General features: G+C 38.7%; 1 protein-coding gene across 10 annotated transcripts in view; it reads left to right on the top strand.

Annotated features, from left to right (window-relative positions):
- The window catches only part of atxn2 (ataxin 2), a 97,873-nt gene that overhangs the window by 68,418 nt on the left and 9,896 nt on the right, over positions 1 to 19,559 (top strand). For 5 of the 10 annotated variants that reach the window (XM_033043301.1, XM_033043297.1, XM_033043305.1 and 2 more), the window contains 9 exons: positions 2,686 to 2,883; positions 8,095 to 8,271; positions 9,801 to 10,019; positions 11,149 to 11,265; positions 11,579 to 11,649; positions 12,047 to 12,369; positions 13,325 to 13,391; positions 17,424 to 17,576; positions 17,758 to 17,830. In XM_033043301.1, coding sequence (XP_032899192.1) covers positions 2,686 to 2,883; positions 8,095 to 8,271; positions 9,801 to 10,019; positions 11,149 to 11,265; positions 11,579 to 11,649; positions 12,047 to 12,369; positions 13,325 to 13,391; positions 17,424 to 17,576; positions 17,758 to 17,830 — 1,398 coding nt within the window. The remainder of the gene's footprint in view (positions 1 to 2,685; positions 2,884 to 8,094; positions 8,272 to 9,800; positions 10,020 to 11,148; positions 11,266 to 11,578; positions 11,650 to 12,046; positions 12,370 to 13,324; positions 13,392 to 17,423; positions 17,577 to 17,757; positions 17,831 to 19,559) is intronic. The other 5 variants (XM_033043307.1, XM_033043302.1, XM_033043298.1 and 2 more) reach the window with 3 other exon arrangements.

The raw sequence follows: 19,559 nt of genomic DNA, 5'->3' as shown, positions 1-19,559 counted from the left end.
ATAGGTAGATTCTTCCCTGCCCCCTCTTTCCCTTCTATAAAGCTAGTCTATAAATCTTCTTCATCTCTAATTATAAAACCACAAAGGAATTTTAGATTTGGTATAAATTATCGCATAACATCTTCTGTAGCAATATGCCTCCTTAATAACTATTTGGATTATTAATCATTTCATCTGTGGCAGTGCCTTGAAATTGAGGGTACTACCAAACAGGCTTTAAAAGGTTGTCTGAGGAGTCTGATTTCTGACTGCACGCTTCTTCGTCATTAAAGGCACGTTGTTTCTTTGGGGTGTGGTATTTGGAGTCTTGATTTGCTCCCCGTCTGCCTCTTCTAGTGTTCCACCTCTGCACAGAGTGTTGGGCTTCAAATTGGCATGTGACTTGATAGACCAGGTGGTACCACACTTGGCAGTTAGAAGCTTGCTCTTCCCGGCCAACCGTGTTGTGATTTTGTGTAACTGGATCACAAGTATAGGTTTTTCTCTCAAGTAAAATTTGGTTTAAATTATACTTGGATTTCTCAGGAATTCATTGGGCAAATATTAGTGATATGTTGCAGGATATTTACATATGACTTCTAAATGTTCGACTAAAGATTTTTGAAATGGCAGTGAATTTGTCATGCTTCTCTTTTGGTATTTGTAACATCTAGTTGCTCTGTGTACTTTTAAAAAAAAACTGCAGCATAGATCGAGGCTGTATGAATTTAATCCTCTTGTTAAAATGTTTTTGAAAATGAACACAGGAGGTTTACATGTTTGAAAAAACACCAGGCTGAGAATTTAATCTTGTTTGGCACGCTGAAGGATAGAAGGATTAAAAAGAATAGGCATAGGCTTTCAGCCCTTTTATGTACAATATACATTTTTTCCCTGCACATTTGCATTCGTACTATTTCCCCTCTTATACATTTCTGTGACCTTTGAAATCTAAACTGCTTTCAGTTTTCAGGTTTGCAACTATTATCTGGAAATCTAGTATGACCCAATTGAATCATGTTAAACTGAATCAGGATTATTAGCCATGGTTGGGCAACATTCTCTTATATTTTTACACCCAGCAGAAGTGAATAACTATTGTAATTGTTATTCACTTAGTATATATGCTACATTGTTACAATGCAATTGTTACATTTGTTTCTTAAATCTAAGTCGTTATCTCTACATAACATGTCATTAGATAAAACTATCTAATCTGTCACTGCCAACTCGCTCCTCTTATCCGCACATGGCTTTCTTTGCTAGATGCAGGAAGATTATTCCCGATGTTGGGAAAGTCCAGAACTAGGGGTCACAGTTTAAGGATAAGAGGGAAGTCTTTTAGGACCAAGATGAGAAAATCATTTTTTACACAGAGAGTGGTGAATCTGTGGAATTCTCTGCCACAGAAGGTAGATGAGGCCAGTTCATTGGCTATATTTAAGAGGGAGTTAGATGTGGCCCTTGTGGCTAAAGGGATCAAGGGGTATGGAGAGAAGGCAGGGATGGGATACTGAGTTGGATGATCAGCCATGATCATATCGAATGGCGGTGCAGGCTCGAATGGCCTACTCCTGCACCTATTTTCTATGTTTCTATGTTTGTGTAGATATGGGACCCCTAGCTTTGTTTCAAGAATTCTATTATGGTAAATCTTCACTGCATCGTAAGTCAATATCAATGCCCAGTTCCCTTTCATTAACATCCCCATGGTCATCATTGACCAGAAACTCAATTAGACATACATTTTCAACAAGGTATGTGTGATCAGATGTTTGGTATCCCAGAAGGAGTGATTCACTTTCTGGCATCCCAAATACATTTGAGTGGAGGAATGAACCTCAGTCATTTCAACCCCAGGACACTGCAGCTACATGATTTACCCTCCATCCATGACTGTAAACATTTATTCCCTCTGTTAGCATCTCATTGAGGTTGCAATCTGAGTTGTCCACAAAATGAACATAATCAGTATAATTGACCTCATCCTGACCTCTATCTCCACGATATTGAGAAAACCATTGAAACATCACTATCTACATTTTTTAAATTCAAATAGCGCACAATCCTGATTTGGAAACAGTTTTTTTTCTTTGTAGCAATTTTTAAACATTGGAACTCCCATCCTAATAGCAGTTTGGGAGTACTTTCCCCAGCTGAACAGCAGCAGTTCAGAATGGTGTTCTATTCTTTTTAGATTCATTAAGTTTCTTGAACACACAAATATACCAAAACTGCCCTGAAAATGAAATTTCTTTCTCTTTATTTACAACTTTTAAACATTTCCAAATGAATGGGGAAAAAGGGAACTTGCTATTCTATTGCTATATTTAATTAAATTTGCAATAAATTATAGCATTTGTGCGTTCACATTTTGATCAATATCATGTTATAATTAGATTTTGGTGGACAGCAGGATTGATACTTATTTCAATTTGCATCTTAATTACATTTTTAATCAATCCTAATATTTGCTTTTGAAAAATCCTAGATAAATTTTACAGGGTTTTGCAAAATGCTCCATATTACTTGTCAACAAGCACAGAATATTGAAATACTTTAAAAAAAATTATTGTGTTCTAAATATTTTCTTAATGCAAACTTGTTGTCCATATATACTATTATAAATTCTATTTATCTTTTTCTGTTGCTTGTATTATCATTTTCCTTAGTTTTTACTTTCCTTCATATCATTTGTCCTGTCAGGTGTTCCCTGGCCATCGCCTTGCCCATCTCCTTCCTCTCGCCCACCTTCTCGCTACCCATCAGCTTCCACCTCTCTTCCACCTCAGGCTGCCTCTCCTACCAGGCCCCCATCGCGGCCTTCAAGGCCTCCATCTCACCCCTCCACTCATGGTTCTCCAGCTCCTGTTTCTACTATGCCTAAACGCATTTCTTCAGAAGGTACCATAGTTAGTTTTGTTTTTTCATCTTTGTTTAATTTCTATTTGTGTTATGATTGGTTTATATTTTTATCCAAATTTATTATAAATTTAATCCATCTAACTCAATGATCTCAGAATTTTGAACATTGTATTTTCAATAATAAAAATTTGTGTGGATTGTGTGTATGCTTAATTATACGTGATTGCACACAAAAAACTGACCCTTCACGTCACCATCCTTTTTCTCCAGAGATGTTGCCTGACTCGCTGAGTTAAGGGCCTGTCCCACTTTCATGACCTAATTCACGACCTCTGCCAAGTTTGCCCTTGACTCGTACTCACAGCGAGGTCGTAGGTAGGTCGTGATGCTAGTCGTAGGTACTCGTGGCATCAAGTAGGTCGGGCATTTTCTAGCCTGATGAAAAATGTCCACGAGTAAAAAAGAACGTGAATTAGGTCGTGAAAGTGGGACAGGCCCTTTCATCCAGCACTTTGCGTCTATCTGCAGTATAAACCAACATCTACAGTTCCTTTCTACGCAAACCATAAATGTCATCCAATTAATAGGAATGAAACAATTATGATATTTATGGACTTTTAAATAAACTGCACTGAAACACACAAACAGTTATATTATGAAATAGTTATATTATGAAATTATTACAAATAGTTATATTATGAAACTAGACCAAGTGGAACCCGTTGGGTCCCTGTCACATGGGAGAACTAGTCACCGCAAGCAATATTCCACCACTCATCCATAGCATCCAACTGCGCAGGCGTGGCTCATTTCCCCATATCCCCCAGCACGCCCTCGCCTCTCCCTCCATCTCCTTTCCCCTACCCTCAGTCACTCCCTCCCTCTCCCCTATGTACCCTCTCCATCTATCTCCTGCTCCCCCACACCTCACCTCCCCCCCACCCCCATCACACTCCCCCACTAAACACAATGTTTAAATAACATTAAACAACAATCCTCGCCCTCTGCTCTTCCCCTCCCCCACTTCCTCCCTCTCCTTACAACAATGTAATAAATCTCCCATTGCACTGGTAGTCCTGTCATTTGTTAACATTGTAACGGGCAGGGCGAGTATTTTATGTAAATGAGACCATTGTGACGTCATGCTGCTAGTTGTCCGTGCAAGTTGAAGTGATTTTTGTCAAACTGGATTTTCTAAAGTTTAAAATGTGAATAACTTGTAAAATATAACATCAATCTGAACAAAACTTGGTACAACACACCACAGGACAATGGTGAGTAAGGTGGTCCAAATATTGTGGCGCTATCGTGTACCGTTTTGTCGTAAATTCAGTACATCACAGACAGACAGACATCAAAACAAATAAGATGAGTTTTATGTATGTATATGTATATTATGTATGTTTATATATACATACATACATAATATACATATACATACATAAATGCATATTTATATATACATGCACATGTATATGTGTGTGTATATATGTATGTATGTGTATATAAATATATGTGTGTGTGTGTGTTATTACAATGTAGAGAATTAGAAAGAGCAACCTGTTCAATTCCTCTAGGCATTGGTTATTTTGTTAAACAGGCTTAAGGATGTTGACTGATACAAAAGCAAAATACTAGAGAAACAAAGTTAATGAGATAGTTTGTGAACCCATCTAACATATTGTGAGCTGTGCATAAAAAATTGACAGAGTATTTTTCTTAGATTAGCCATTTGTAATTCTTTGAGGATCTCTTTTATTAGATTTGGAGCAAAAACGTTCCACTGTACCCCGTGCTGCTTTTTGTGTATAGCTAACTTTGCGCTTAATTCCATTTGGCAAAACTATTTATATGGCAAGTTCACTGCATGTTTTTAGATATTTGAAGTTGACACATGTAAATGTAGGAAATGTTTGTGGAACCAAACACTGTCCAGAAAATAGTGCTTAAAGGGTGTGTTATATTCTGAATTGTGAACATTTAAAAGTGGTTAATTTGCAAATGTTTGGGAGAAGAGCAGCATGTGGAATATAAAATTGTGGGTATTTGTAACCATAGCTGACAACTATAAAAATCTATGTGAACTTGTCAAACCGTGTGCTGAACAGGTTGTTGAGAATAAATAAAATCTTAAAAATGTACCCTTGAATATTTTTTACAAGTTTAATCTTCCCTTGAATGTGTGGAGGAAGAAAATCTAAACCCCCAAGAGTTGGTCAATGGATCAAATTGTGGCTTAATTACCTCTTTTTTAGTCTAGATCTCTACTGCACTAAAAGCACACGCTGTAAGTGATGACCAAGTAAAAATGTAATGTTCCTTAAAAAAGTCAGCCACTGCTAATTCACACAGAAAAATAGAATGAGATAGCAAACGGCTGCAGCCATTTGCAAAACTGAGAGTATAAACTATTGCCCTTAGGAGAAAAGTATATTTTCTGATGCTGAAGGCATTTGGTCAATTAGGTCCATGACAGTTATAAAAGAGCTGTTTATGCTTATTCTATTTCCCAGATCAAAAGCATTGTATGTAAACTGTAACAATTCAGTTCTTTTAAAGCATGTTAAGGATTTCTGTAAATTCTTCCATGCCTTTTAAAAGCATTTTCAAATTAAGAATGAAATTTCATAGATGGCATTAATGACTGGGTGATGCGATAAATATTCAATTAGTTTAATTAGAGTAGTGATATGGTGTGTATTCAATGGTATGAAAGAATTTGAGCATGTGCATGCAGAGTGATATATGGGTTACTGTAGAAAGTGGACATTTCTGACTTGTGGAGTAATTATCTTATGGAGCATGTCCCTTGGGCACAGAACCCAGGAACTGCCTTGGTTTGAGTGTTGGTTAACAGGGGGAAAAAAGGGTAATCGGGTTCCCAGGCAACTAGTGGGGTACGGTAGTGATTGATGCATGGTGCCAGCTATTCACAATCTACATCCATGTTTTGGCTGAACAGATGAAATGTAATGTCTTCGTTTTCTGATGTGAAACTAGGTGGGAGTACTTTTGAGAACAAAAATATGAGCACAGGGTATGGACAAGCTAAGTGTCAGAGTACAACGGGGAGAGGTTTGGATTTAAAGTATTACATGGTTGATATTGCACATGCTGCTGCCTACAGATCAGTTTATTTACTATTGCATTGATTTCACTTATTTTTAATTTATTTATTTTTCAAAAAGGGCATTGCTGTCGAGGCCAGTATCTAATGCCCATTCACAAATATCCTTAGAGTACATTACCCTCATAATATTTAATTGTAACTAACACAAGCACATTCATTGATACAAATTTTAGAGCTGAATAAATGTATTAATCATCTGATGGCTACATTTTATGTACCCTTTTGTGCCCTCAATTCTTTATCAAGTTCATGTCCAAACACATACACTTTCTAACTGATATAGGGCATAACATGTATATTAGTGAATTACTTTACAAATTGTTCTACTTGAGATCATATTCTGATTGGGCATTAGTTGCACAGGATAAAATTTGTTAAAGTTAGTAAAAATGAGGAAACTTTGAATGCAACTGACTTATTTTACAAGTTTACCAGATTTGCCATCAGATACTGGCATGCTTATTGACCACGTGATGGTGTGACTGAATCTTCTTCCACTTTTAATTCTTGCATGAGATGTGGTTCATGCATTTTATTTCTTGAGTTGAGCATAAGCAGGCTTTCTGGAGAACAGCACAATTGGATTTGTTCATTTTGTCATTCATTATTTACATATGTGTTTTCAACCGAGTTAACAACACTAAGTGAAAATCTTGATCTTTTATGAAATATTGCTTTACTTTATTTCCAGATTTTTATAGTTATACTGTCTTGGAAGGTCACTGGTTCAATCCATGTGAACTATGAGGCACATTTAACTTAGCCCATTAGCTAATGGGTTAAGTCCATTTTATATTTGTGAAGTATTTGTGCTGTCAGTGTTGGGAGAAAAATGTGATTTAACTATTGGGTATTTAAGAACTTGTTCATTATTAAATTTACAGTTGATATGTATCAGAGAATGTTTAAGAACTTTTTATATTGTGGAAGTTGTCATTTCTGAATCACCGCATGCCCAATAATATTTCACATTCTAAAACACACTAAGGGGTATTATCAAGTAGTAATTACATATCAGCAAAATGGGTGTTATTGTTCATAAATATTTAAAATATAATATGAATGCTGGGCCTTTTAAAATCTGTCTAACATATTCATTGTTTAGATCCACATCCAAATATACCAGTTTTGTCTCTCATTTCTTTCATTGCAGTGTAGAGAGGGAGTTATGTGTAACATCATGGACCAGCTGAGATGATTGGCCAGTTTTTGAACTGTGTATACCATTTAATGATTATTTTTAATACTTTTGATGATTAATATGTAGCAAAATGAGAAATATTGAAATGCCATGAATTCCTTATTTAGATCCATTTCCCTTGTTTAGTCCTAGCTCAGCATCATTGGTACAACATATTATTCTCTACAATAGAAAGATAGAAAACCTTACTTAATTTATTCTTTAATCTTATAGATCCACAGTCTAGCTGCAGAAAGCTAAATGGTTTACCATTGGTTGTGAAACACAGCATTTTTCCATGCTTAAAGGAAGACTTTACAAAAAATTGCACGCCTTTTCAAAATGAAATGCAAGATGGACACAAAATGCAAAACATAAATCAGCAGATCAGGCAGCATTTCTTAAAGGTAACGTTTCAGGTCGGAACCCTTCTTCAGAATCTGAACCTTCAGTGTATGAAGAAGAGTTCCGAACCGAAATGTCGCCTATTCCTTTCCTCTAGAGATGCTGTCTGACCCGCTGAGTTGCTCCAGCTTTTTGTGTCTATCTTCGGTTATAAACTAACATCTACAGTTTCTTCCTACTCAAAATGAAATTGCTCAACTGTGAGCATTCAATGGAGAAAGTTTCTATTTGTCCCAATTGGTCTGTGGATATTGGTACAAAGGAAAGCATGCCATTTTTTATAGCACAATATAAATTCCTACGAGGAGTATGGTTCAGTGCATAGAATAGTTAAATAAAAACTTGTGTTTCTATGAACTGCAGCAATTTGTTAAGCTGGTCTTCTAACATTACCCATCAAATTCATAGGAAAAATCAGTTGGATATGAATAGAACGATATTTGGAAACTGTATCACCTAATTTTATCAGCCTCTCCATTTTACTTGCCAGCTGCGGTGAATAGTTATATTCATTATACTTCATTCTATCATCAAGGTCCTCCACGAATGTCTCCAAAGGCCCAACGTCATCCTCGCCATAGGGGCCCCTCTGGTAGAGTTGGGATGTCTTCAAGTTTGGATTACATACCCCACAGTGTATCTGGAGAAATTTCTGCTCCTGTACCTCGAAACAGTTCTTCAGGAGGAACTTGGTCGTCTGTAGTTAGTGGGGGTAAGTCTTTTTAAGATGTTGAAATAAAATCAGGTATTTGAGATCTTTAAGAATATTTTTTAATTAGCAATTTATGTTTACGTAATTTCTTTCAATATGGACAAATATCTCGGAGGTTAATCGGGCAAATATGGACTCATCACGGCATGATGAGTGATTGATGATGCTTTCCTTGTGAGAAGGGTTGAATGCATACAGAGAAACATTTTCCTTTGGATCAAAGGCAGTTCAGACACTGGGTAAAATGGAAGATGACACAACAAGCTGGAGTAACTCAGCGGGATAGGCAGCATTTCTGGAGAGAAGGAATGGGTGACGTTTTGGGTCACCCATTCCTTCTCTCCAGAGATGCTGCCTGTTCTGCTGAGTTACTCCAGCCTTTGTGTCTACCTTCAGTTTAAACCAGTGTCTACATTTATTTCTTACACACAGAGTAAAATGGAAATGTTACTTTTGGGCCAGTGAGGGACTTTGGGTGTTTTGAACAGGAAAAGTAGAGAACCAGGAAAAGTTATAGACAATTTCCAAATGTGATTTTTAAATGTGATGATTGGGCAGAGGGAGTAATTTTGGATGGCAGACTTGGTTAAACAGGATGTGAGCAAAAGATTGGAAGAGATTGGTTGTGGAGGTATGGGGATGGAGGGGTTGAGTAAGAGACCATTGTTCATGTCACTTTTGGTGATGGTCAAAGTCTTAGATCATGGAAATAACCTCTTGGGCTCATTGAGTCAAATTACAGAGATCAGTTAATTAATCTATAAACCCACACGTCTTTGGCATGTGGGAGTAAACCGGAGCATCTGAAGGAAGCCCAAGTGGTCACAGGAAGCAAGTGCAAACTCCACACAGACAGCACCCGGGTCAGGATCGAACCCAGTTCTCTGGCACTATGAGGGCAGCTGCTCTACCAGCTGTGCCACATTGGTGTGCCGTCGGAAGGAAGGTTTCCTTTCCGTAACGTCACCTATGTCCAGAGATGCTGTCTGATCTGCTGAGTTATTCTAGCATCTTGTGTCTATCTGCTGCATTGATAGATGTGTTGTAATCAAGTCAGGGCAGGTTTCAAATAAATTGGCAAAACTGGGGGTTTTGGCTTGAATGAATAAACTGTTTGGTATGCTCAGTACAATTGAGGGTATTGTCCAAAGAGGTTTTATTTTTGAGCTACACCAGGAACTGTTTATCTTACTCATTTTTTAGTTTGATTTGGTTAAGGGGGGACATTGTTGATGTATGTTGTGCGTAGAACCAAATATAGGTGTCTAGTAGTGCGGTGAGGGATGGTGGCAGAGAGTCTGGGAATTGAACAAGGGAATGTTCTAATAATGTATTGTTCCTGCTCTGCCTGCTCTGCTGGTTATTTCCAAATGTTTCTGTTATTTCAGATTTGTATCTTCAGCTCTTGGATTAGTTTTTTTAAAGTTTGTCACTCATCATCCATGAACCTCATCTGAAACAATCCTGCAGAATTATGCTACATAACATTAATTGTTCCTTTTAAATTGTGCTTTTTGTTTACATTTTAGGATCAAGCACCCGTTTATCTCCCAAAACACACAGACCGCGGTCTCCCAGACATGGTAACCAGCCAACTCAATATATTTCTGGAGGTTCACCAAGTGGAATGATCCTATCTTCTCAGCCTGGCAGTGTTCCAGCTGAACCTATAGCTGCACCTGCTACAAATGTATCTCCAACACCAGCTAGCCCAGCTACCAACAGAGCTGTTACTCCATCGGCTGAAGGTGAGCCATTTGTGTTCCCCTTCAATAGATTTGGTGCATTCCTTTTATATGTATTCTAAAGATAGAAACAAAATGCTGGAGTAATTCAGTGGATCAGGCAGCATCTCTGGAGAAAAAGGATGGTGATGTTTCAGATCGGGGCCCTTTGTGTCTATCTTTGGTATAAACCAGCATCTGCAATTCTTTGTTTCTACATTTTGTATGCATTGTAAAGCTATATGTCACATCTGCACTGTATTAAATGCTATAAATATTAATATGATAATGAAAATTGGTACCAGCTAATATTTTCAGGTGACACCAGAGCTTGCCTTAGCATACACACCAATTTGAAAAGGTGTTCTGGCACCTTCGGGGAGGGAAGGGGGGGGGTGAAGAGGAATGCAAAGATAATTTCACTGAAATAATTTCGATAGCATGCAAAGATAATTTCACTGAAAAGAGAACAAGACCTTCGTATCGCTGTCCAACTAAGGTATAAACCTCAGTCGGCAACACTGCTTGCATCATCTCTGCACACTTGCATGCTACCTAGCCCATCTCTGCTGACTGTCAGCAAAATCCTGTTTCCAATATTGACTTTTAAACTGCATTTCTTGGTGACCTTTTTTCCTTTTTTGAGGAAGTTATCCAAATCCCTATGTCTATCGTGATCAGTGGTCCATTTTCATTGATACTTTTATTAGTTGTAAGGACTTTAAAACGTGCTATCGACCTTTCCATATTTTTGCCTAAAATAGCTAGATATTCTCCAATCAGATGCCTTCAGTAACATTTCACCCTTTGGTTTTTCCTTTATCCCATCATTGTAGTTGCAAATTTCATTTGTTGCTATCTGATGTAAATGTACTTGTTCTGGAGCGCAGAACTTAATTAATGTTGTCTCTCTGCTTCCTACTGCTGAAAATCATCACGGTGCCTGTTTCTAAGATATGTTTTGGTGCTGGCATTGCATTACTGCTCTATCCCTTATATATTGCTTCTGTCTACTAAGTTTTCTTATGGATTCTAATAGTTGATGTGCTGAAGGGCAGCATGGGTTTCTGGATTCTCAGGATGGAAGACTCTTTGCTGTTAAATCTCCATATGCTTTAGCTGGTAAGCCTTTTTGTTATTTTTGTGTTTACAGTTAAAGATGCAAGGCTTCAAGAACAAAAGCAGAGTTCACCCTCTGCAAACAAAGAGACTCCTAAGCCTGTTGAAACGTGTGGTACTTCCCCCAGCTTAACCAAACCAGGAATCAAGGGTTAGTATAGCATATGTGTGTATTCATGCCTTGTAGCCTTATCCTATGAACACTTTCTGCTAATAATTATAGTTGTGCAGCTTAGAGTTGCCAGATATTATTTCACATCAAATTTAGTTATCTCATTAGTAACAGAAGTTCATTCACCATCTTCGTACTCTTCTTAGTGTTCAACTTAGTGTTCAGATTAATTAACAAAAATATTTTGCAAATTATTTGTCTTAATTATGTCCAGGTCTTTGTATTATGTATTATTATTATTGGGTGCACAAACAGTTGTCATGTGATTTTTGAATTTCCATTTTTTTTCCAGCCACATCTCCAATGGCTTCAGATCATAAAAAACAAATAGCAGATTTAAAGAAATTTAGAGAAGACTTTAGGGTGAGTATATTTTTGGAGAGGACCATTTAAACAATGATACATGTGTGCGTAATTGGTGACATAAGATGGATTTTGTAAATTCCTCTAATGTGTTTCATTAGCTCATGTCTGGGGAGGTTAAAATTACTCCGTTTTATGAAGGAATTTAGAGGGAGTTTTTTTTAATATTACAAGTTGGATGCTTGTCATTGACTCAATTTCCCATCATGTACCTCACCCTGCAACATTTTGAACAGTCTAACCCTTGTAGTATATTTGTTAGTTGCAGTGCACTTTTGGAAACATATCTCTGCTATATTTTGCACGGTGGTGCATTTCATAACATTCATATAGCTTACTTGTTATGCCAACTGCTAATGAGCCAGTTAGTGTATTTAAAATTAACTTTTCTTCCCAGTTACAGACTACTTCAACCCCTGATCCAGTTGTGGATCAGTTCAATAAGTCCAGAGAAGGTGTAGATAACCAGCCTAAGGATTTAATTAAAGAAAAAATAACAGTGATTGAGCCGGGCAGCAAGGAATCCACCAGTGACAGTAGCTCCAATGCTAACACCAGCAATGGTAGCAGCAAGCCGAGCAGTCCCAGCAACTCTCCGAACATCATCACCTCCGAGCAGAAGAGAGGACCAGATGTGACCTCCCAAGCTGTCCAGACAACTGGCCCAAATACCAAGGCAGAGAAAGAGGAAAAGGAGGATAAAAAGGAAGGTACACCAGAGTACGTATGCACACCAGAAATAGCATCTAAAATGATTCTATGCTCATCATCCATATGGTTGAAAACTGTGGAAATCTGCAAACCGCAAAGTTGATTTCCAAACCTTTCAGTTCAAACACAGATTTTCCATTTTGGATTCTGTTATTGTCTTTTGATCTGTTGATCCTCAACTTCAATAAAATTAGTGAAAGACGGGAAACGGTGTTCCTGATATCAGTCTTGGATTTACATAAAATAAATTAGAGCATGACCTTAATCTTAAATTTTCTTGGCAAAGTCAAAACATTCCAAGGAGAAAATCTGTGATTTGTATTTGTAATTTTAATTATGGTGATTTGAAGCATAAACATTTTGTAACTAAGTGTGATGTTCAGTCTTGGGTACACCTATTGTAAGTATTTAGAATGGCAAAGCTTTTTTTTTAGGGTTATGAGGGAATTCTTTGAAGGATTTTTTTCCCAATGTGACAACTTGGACAAGAAATGCTTAGTTGAGACAAGATACTTATACATACAATATATAATACAAATATACAAATACTTAGTTGAGACAAGAAGCTGCTTGCTTGACCTGCTGAGTTCAGTCTGAAAAAGGGTTGAAACTTTGCCTGTTTATTCCCTCCACAGATGCTGATTGGCTGAGTTCCTCCAGCAGTTTGTTTTTTTGCACAAATTCCTCCAATAGTAATTTTTTTGCTCCAGAACTGAACGTTTATGGATGCTGCTTCGTTATTTTGATTTTGGACAATGATTACCTATCAAAGTGATATAAATTAATCTTGGGCATGAACTCCTGTAAATATTATAACTTCATAATGCTGTGTTAGTAATTTTTTTCATGGTGATCAAAAATGGAATGGCAATGATGGAAACAAATGTTTTAGATATTTTGTGCATTTCCAACCAATTGCATTTGCAGGGAATCTGTATATCTTTAAATGTGTTTTTTGTTTCAGACAAGTTAGAAAATCTACATTGAATCCCAATGCTAAAGAGTTCAATCCCAAGGCTTTCTATACTCCTGTAAGTTCTATTTTTTGTTTCTCATCCCATCCCCACCTTTATGTTAAAGGGCAGCTTTTGCAACCTCCCAAATTAAATGAAGAATCGGCACATTTTCCTTTTATGGAATAGTCTTAAGTGCCTGTCCCACTTATGTGTCCTTGGCACGCAAATTACGCGACCTCGTGGTCGCGTTGAGGTGCACGGGCATCGTATGGCAACTACATATCCCACTGAGAAGCGCGGAGGGGTATGTAGTTGTGCGCAACATCGCGCGGGGCTCTGAAATTTTTGTAGCGGGACTAAATCTTTGCTTGTCAACGGCCTGTCGCGTAACTGACGGCCAAAGTGGGAAAGGCCTAAGACCCTGGCACGACGTAACGTCTCACCTCCAACAGCAGCAGAAGCAGGCAAACGATCGCCGAACTCGGCCTGGGGCTCACGGCTGTTGTGGTCCGGATCCGCCCCCACTTCTACTCCCGGAGCGGGGCCAAGAAAACGGAAGATAAACACAAAATGCTGGAGTAACACAGCGGGACCGGCAGTATCTCTGGAGAGAAGCAATGGGTGACGTTTCGGGGAAAGACCCTTTTCAGACTGAAGAAGAGTCTCGACACAAAACATCACCCATTGCTTCTCTCCAGAGATGCTGCCGGTCCCGCTGAGTTACTCCAGCTTTGTGTCCATCTTCAAATGACGTCACGCGCTCCAGACGGCTGTGCGTACACATGAAATCGCGCCCGACCTTCGCGGGACCGTCGCGGCTCAACGCGACCACGAGGCCGCGTAAATTGCGTGTCAAGGACACGTAAGTGGGCCAGGCCCTTTACCCGATTACCATCTTCTTAATGTTGATCAGGATTTAAATTCATCATTAATCTTTCTAGCTTTGGCCATTTCAAAAATGGCCCCCTACTTGTCAAAGTTGACCATTTACAAGCACCAAGTGGTCTCTGTTAACTAGAGAGTCGTGAGAACCACTACCTATAAACTGATATCTGATTACTCTTACAGATATTCATGATATTGGCTGGAGCATTTGTACAATCAGTTGTGATTTTATTTTGCAAGTCATTAGAACAAAAGTAGTGCCATTTCGCCCCTTGAGCCTGCTCTACCATTCAACCAGGTCATATCGTATTCTGCCTCAAACATTATTTTCCCGTCTTCTCCTCATATCGTTTAATTCCTTTAATATCCAGAGATCTATTTGAATGCAATTGGTAACCAAGCTTCCTCAGGTAGAGAATTGAAATGAGTGAGTGTTCTTTGAATGAGTGTTTCTTCTCAATAGTCCTAAATGGCCTATCCCTTGAGACTGTTCATTCTAGACCCATGGCATGGAATACTGGCCCATAATTTTACAGTGTTGGGGCCTGTAAATGATCTTTGACTGTTTCAATTATATTATCTTTCATTCTTAGGAAAAGAGACAAAAGTTGTGCTGCAGATTGTTATGCTCCACAGTGTTCCTGATCTCACTAAAACGCAATGTAATTGTAGTAAAACATCCTTACACTTGTATTTATATTTCTTGAAATAAGACCTGACATACCACTTGTCTTCTGAACTGCCTGCTAGAGCTGCCTGTTGGCTTTCATTGATTTGTGAACAGGGCCACTACATAGGTTTCTTTAAATATCAGCATTAAATATCAGTGGTCAATAGGCCTCGACCACGGGTGAACAAGAGGAAGATGACTGACCTTTGTTGCCTTCCCTCACATTGGGAAATGTTGGTTTCGCTGTGGAGGGTTGCTTTTATGTTTTATTTAACATAATTTAACATTCTATAGTGTTGTGTTCTTGGTAACTCAAATTTCACTGCACCAATTGGTGTATGTGACAATAAATGTCCTTTGTCCTTATTTCTCAGTGCCCCGCCATTTTAATAAATACTCAGTGTTTCTGTTTTTTCCCCCCATGATACTGCATTGTTATTGCAATCCGCATTCCCACTTGGCTTCATCAATAAACTTTAAAATATTATTTTCAGTTCCCTCAACCAAGTAGTTAAATGTGAATAGTCTTATTTGCCAACTTGATAGAAAACAGTACAAGTTAATGAGTCTATCTGTTAACTCAATCATGCCAATATGTTACCCTAAATTCCATGTGCCTAATCTTCACTTGCCTCCTGTCTGTGACTTTATTAAAAGCCGCCTGAAATACAAATGCACAACATGCACTAGTCCTTATTCACTAGTAAATATATCTTCAAAAAAATCTAGTAGATTTGTCAACATGATTCCCCTATCATAAATCCGGCTCAACTCTGCTCAATTGTATTTTCTGTGTCTTGATTTGTCATCCTTTATTATAGAATCCAGCATTTTCTGAACTGCTGATATCGGGCTAACAATTTGCTAGTTTCTTGTTTACTCCTCATCCTTAAATAGTAGGCTCATATTCACTGCCCTTCAATTTACAGGGATCATTCCAGAATCTGTAGAATTTTGGTAGAAGATAACCAGAAAATATTCACTCTCTGTATACCCATCTTTTTCAAAACTCTGGGATGCAGATCAGGTCCTGGAGATGTATCAGTTTTCAGCTTCTCTTTACCAATATGTATTTTTCTTTTATTACTTCTTTTGCAGAGGACCCTTAGTTTTAATTAACTCAAAGATTTGTTGTGTTTTCTTCTGTGAAAACAAAGCATTTAATTTCTCAGCTATATCTTTATTCCTCATTGCAAATTCTTCCATTTTTGTTTGTGTCGGACTCATTTGCCCGTACTAGTCCTTTTCTTTGTACACATCTGGAGAAACTCTTATCCTTTGAAGCTCTTCTTTGTGGATCTACTTGAGCTCTTCTATCGTCACTGCTGAAATCTGTATTTGATCCCAGAAAGGGGAGGAATTGTGCTATGATTTTAGCAATAAAATAAATTATTTTCATCCATTCCTCTAAGATTTATTGTACAAGAACCAATGTCATAGTATCCATGTTTATTTTCTGTAGGTTCTAAGGCCATGTAAAGTTTAGTAATTTAGTGGTTTGTGTCTAAGTTACCAATTCTAGCATTTCTACGCAGATCTCAATTAGTTTAGATTAGTTATTATAACAATCTGTTGTATGTAGCTTTTGAGTACTTCTGAGGATCTGCAGTTGAAATACTAATATTTATTTATTTAATTCTTTATTTCGAACAGAATAAAAGAATAAAAAGCAAGTGTGAAATAGCATACAAAAAACAAAAAAATAAAACAAGAATATTTATAAAGTGTCATAAACAATATATATAAATAAATGAAATTGTATGTGTCCGAAAAGGAGCAGGAAGAAGCCAAAGCTTATTAATTCCCACCCCTTATTCAACTGCTTATAATTATCTTATACAAATTTAGCCGCTATATGGGCACCATATGTACACCAGCAGCTATATGTACACCAAATTATTTACATTTATACACTAATCAAATATTTACAAAGCCATACAAAAAAGGAGAGAAAAAAAGAAAAAAGAAAAGGAAAAAAACTCATATACTATACAGTATCGCTTAGTCATATATACAACCCATCACGCTATAATCACCCTTCCCAATACAATCAGTATAACAAATAGCCCACTCACAATCATCTATCCTCATCCCAATATCCTTTTTAAAAAAAAGTGTTTTTGTACATCTTTTTAAACTGAATTATGCTTATGCTAAGTTTTATCTCCTGTTCCTGACCATTTCACAAATTCACCCCACAGATTGCTATGCACATACTTTTAAGAGTTGTTCTATGATTTGTGAAACTAAATTCCTCTTTGGATATACAATTTCTAGCTGAATATAGGGGTTCCAGTAAGTTTTAGTAAGCTTCTTATCTTGCAGATGAGCCCTTTTCTCTGTCACCTGGTTGCTTTTCTCAATTTTTTGAGAAAGTACAAAGTTGAGGGTAGACTAAAAATCTCAAATCTCTGTGCAGCCTATTTTCTGTTTACCGCTTACGTAGTGACAACAAAAATAATATGTGCCACAATTTTCTTTTAGTTTTCAGTGGAATTTTTTGTGAATTTCTAGAAATTGAGACTTGAACTGCTGTTCTTAAAATTTAATAGCCCAAGCCAACAACCACACCAACACCACCACGTCCTCAAGCCCAGCCTAGTCCATCTATTGTGGTACAACAACATCCTCCTACAGTGTACAATCAGCCAATGTGTTTTACACAGAACATGGTGTATCCAGTTCCAGTCAGTCCAGGAGTACAGGTAACCTGTCTGAAATCTTGCTTCTTTGCTAATCGATGATTTTTAAACTTATTACACATACCATTTTGATGGTAACTTTAATGTTATTCAATTCTGGTTTAAAATGTCCTACTTGTATGACACTTTGTGTAACTGTTTAATTCTGAATGTTTAGACTGATTACTGTTTCCTTTAACTTTAGCCTACACATATGTACCATGTCCCAATGACTCCTATGCCAATCAACCAAGCCAAGTCATATAGAGCAGGTAAAGGTGAGAGAATGTGGTTTTGTCTTGTCAAATGCAAGCTTTGCTTTTGATGGATTTGTGTAGGGTCATTTTGAAGTGGTATTCAACATACCGTACTCTGTGCTTGTCTTTTATTGCTTGAATGTGTGAGCAGGTGTGAGCTATTTATGTTTTGAGCAGCACTCAATTGTTACTAAATATTTGAAGAGTGTTTCCCATGTTTTCTCACTCAACACTCGTTGCTGTTCCACTATTCCACTGAGGCTTGAGGACGACCCCCCTCCTACTGACATGGGTATCCCTCCTTCTGAAGCCCTCCCTCCGGGCTCAGAAGCACCATGGGTCCAGTGGAAGACGCTCAACCGCCTGAGAACAGGAACAGGGCGATCAAAAGCTGCCATGGCCAGATGGGGCTATGAAACTGGCCAAACCACCTGTGAATGTGGAGAAGATGTCGCAAGGCACTGCCTTGTCTGCCCCCTACTACCCAACCAGTGCAGCCCAAAGGATCTTGCAGTGTTCAATAAAAACGCAAAGGACTGTGTAAAGGAATGGGAAACTGTTATATAACCAACCAGCTTCAAAGACACGAAAAGAAGAAGAATTGCATAATGATTCTCCCTGTAGTTGGGAACTGGTATTCGCACTGTCTATATTGTCATTGAATATTGGCAAGATATTTAAAATATAGCACATGGAGACAGGATTATTACGTAACTTTATATTGAAGAGACTTCATGGAGGTCTATGCGTGGCTATAAAATAGATGTCATGGGTTCTGAAACTGGAATTATATTTGAACTAAGGCAGTTATGTAGGTCTTTGGAGCAAATTGAATAAAGTTTATTGGTTAAACAATATGACGGTAAACATGGTAGGTTTAAAAAAAAAATCTATACATAACTAAAACCCTGATCTTACCTTCCGGTTTGCGCGGTTTTTCTACTTGCGCAAATACGGTGCGTGATAGAGCTACGATGTTTCGCCAGCTCACTAATCGTTCTCCTGTGCTGCGAGTGCCACATGTTTCATTCCGATCGGCGACATATTGTAAAAGTTAGCGAGGTTTAAAAATCTTTTAAAAACCGCGCTTGCGTAGATCGATCTCCTCTCCTGCCAGTCAGCGCCACTCGGATTCGTCTCTTCTCCTGTCACTCCCGGGGACGGTCCGCCCCTTCCTGCACCATAGCGTCTTTACTGGAGCTGAGACGCTGTAGTTGGCCGGCAGAGGTCTCCAACTGGACACCATTTTTGGGGGGACCGGAAGCGGCCCAGCCCAGAGTCGGAGATGTCGCAAGGCCCGCTGTGAGTCCCCATCACATCGCCAGCTCCAGCCCCTTCCCTGGTACACCTCGCTGGCTTCTGTCCCTCTCCCCCGTGACACCCTCCTCTCCCCCATGGCTCTTCCCCGTCTTTTCTCCGAGCTCTCTCCCCCCCCACCCCCTCGCCCACTCTCCCCTTTCCCCTCATAACCCCCACCCACGCACCCCTCTCCCCTCACAATCCCCCCCCCCCCCGCACACACCCCTTCCGCCCCCCCACACACCTCTGCCCACACTCCCCCCTCCCACACATGAAGAGGAGGGGGAGGGTGTGCTGGGCGTTGAGGGGAAATGAGCAGCGCCTACGTAGTTAGGGCCTATGGGTGAGTGCAGGAATATTGCATTGGGGGAACGGGTGAGTGGTGGAATATTGTGTTGCGTTGGGGGACCAGACCTCCCGTGTGACTGGGACCCAACGGGTCCCACATAGT

This window comes from Amblyraja radiata, chromosome 25 (assembly GCF_010909765.2).
Source record: "Amblyraja radiata isolate CabotCenter1 chromosome 25, sAmbRad1.1.pri, whole genome shotgun sequence".
Taxonomy (NCBI): Eukaryota; Metazoa; Chordata; class Chondrichthyes; order Rajiformes; family Rajidae; genus Amblyraja; species Amblyraja radiata.
This window is presented reverse-complemented; position numbering and strand designations above follow the sequence as displayed.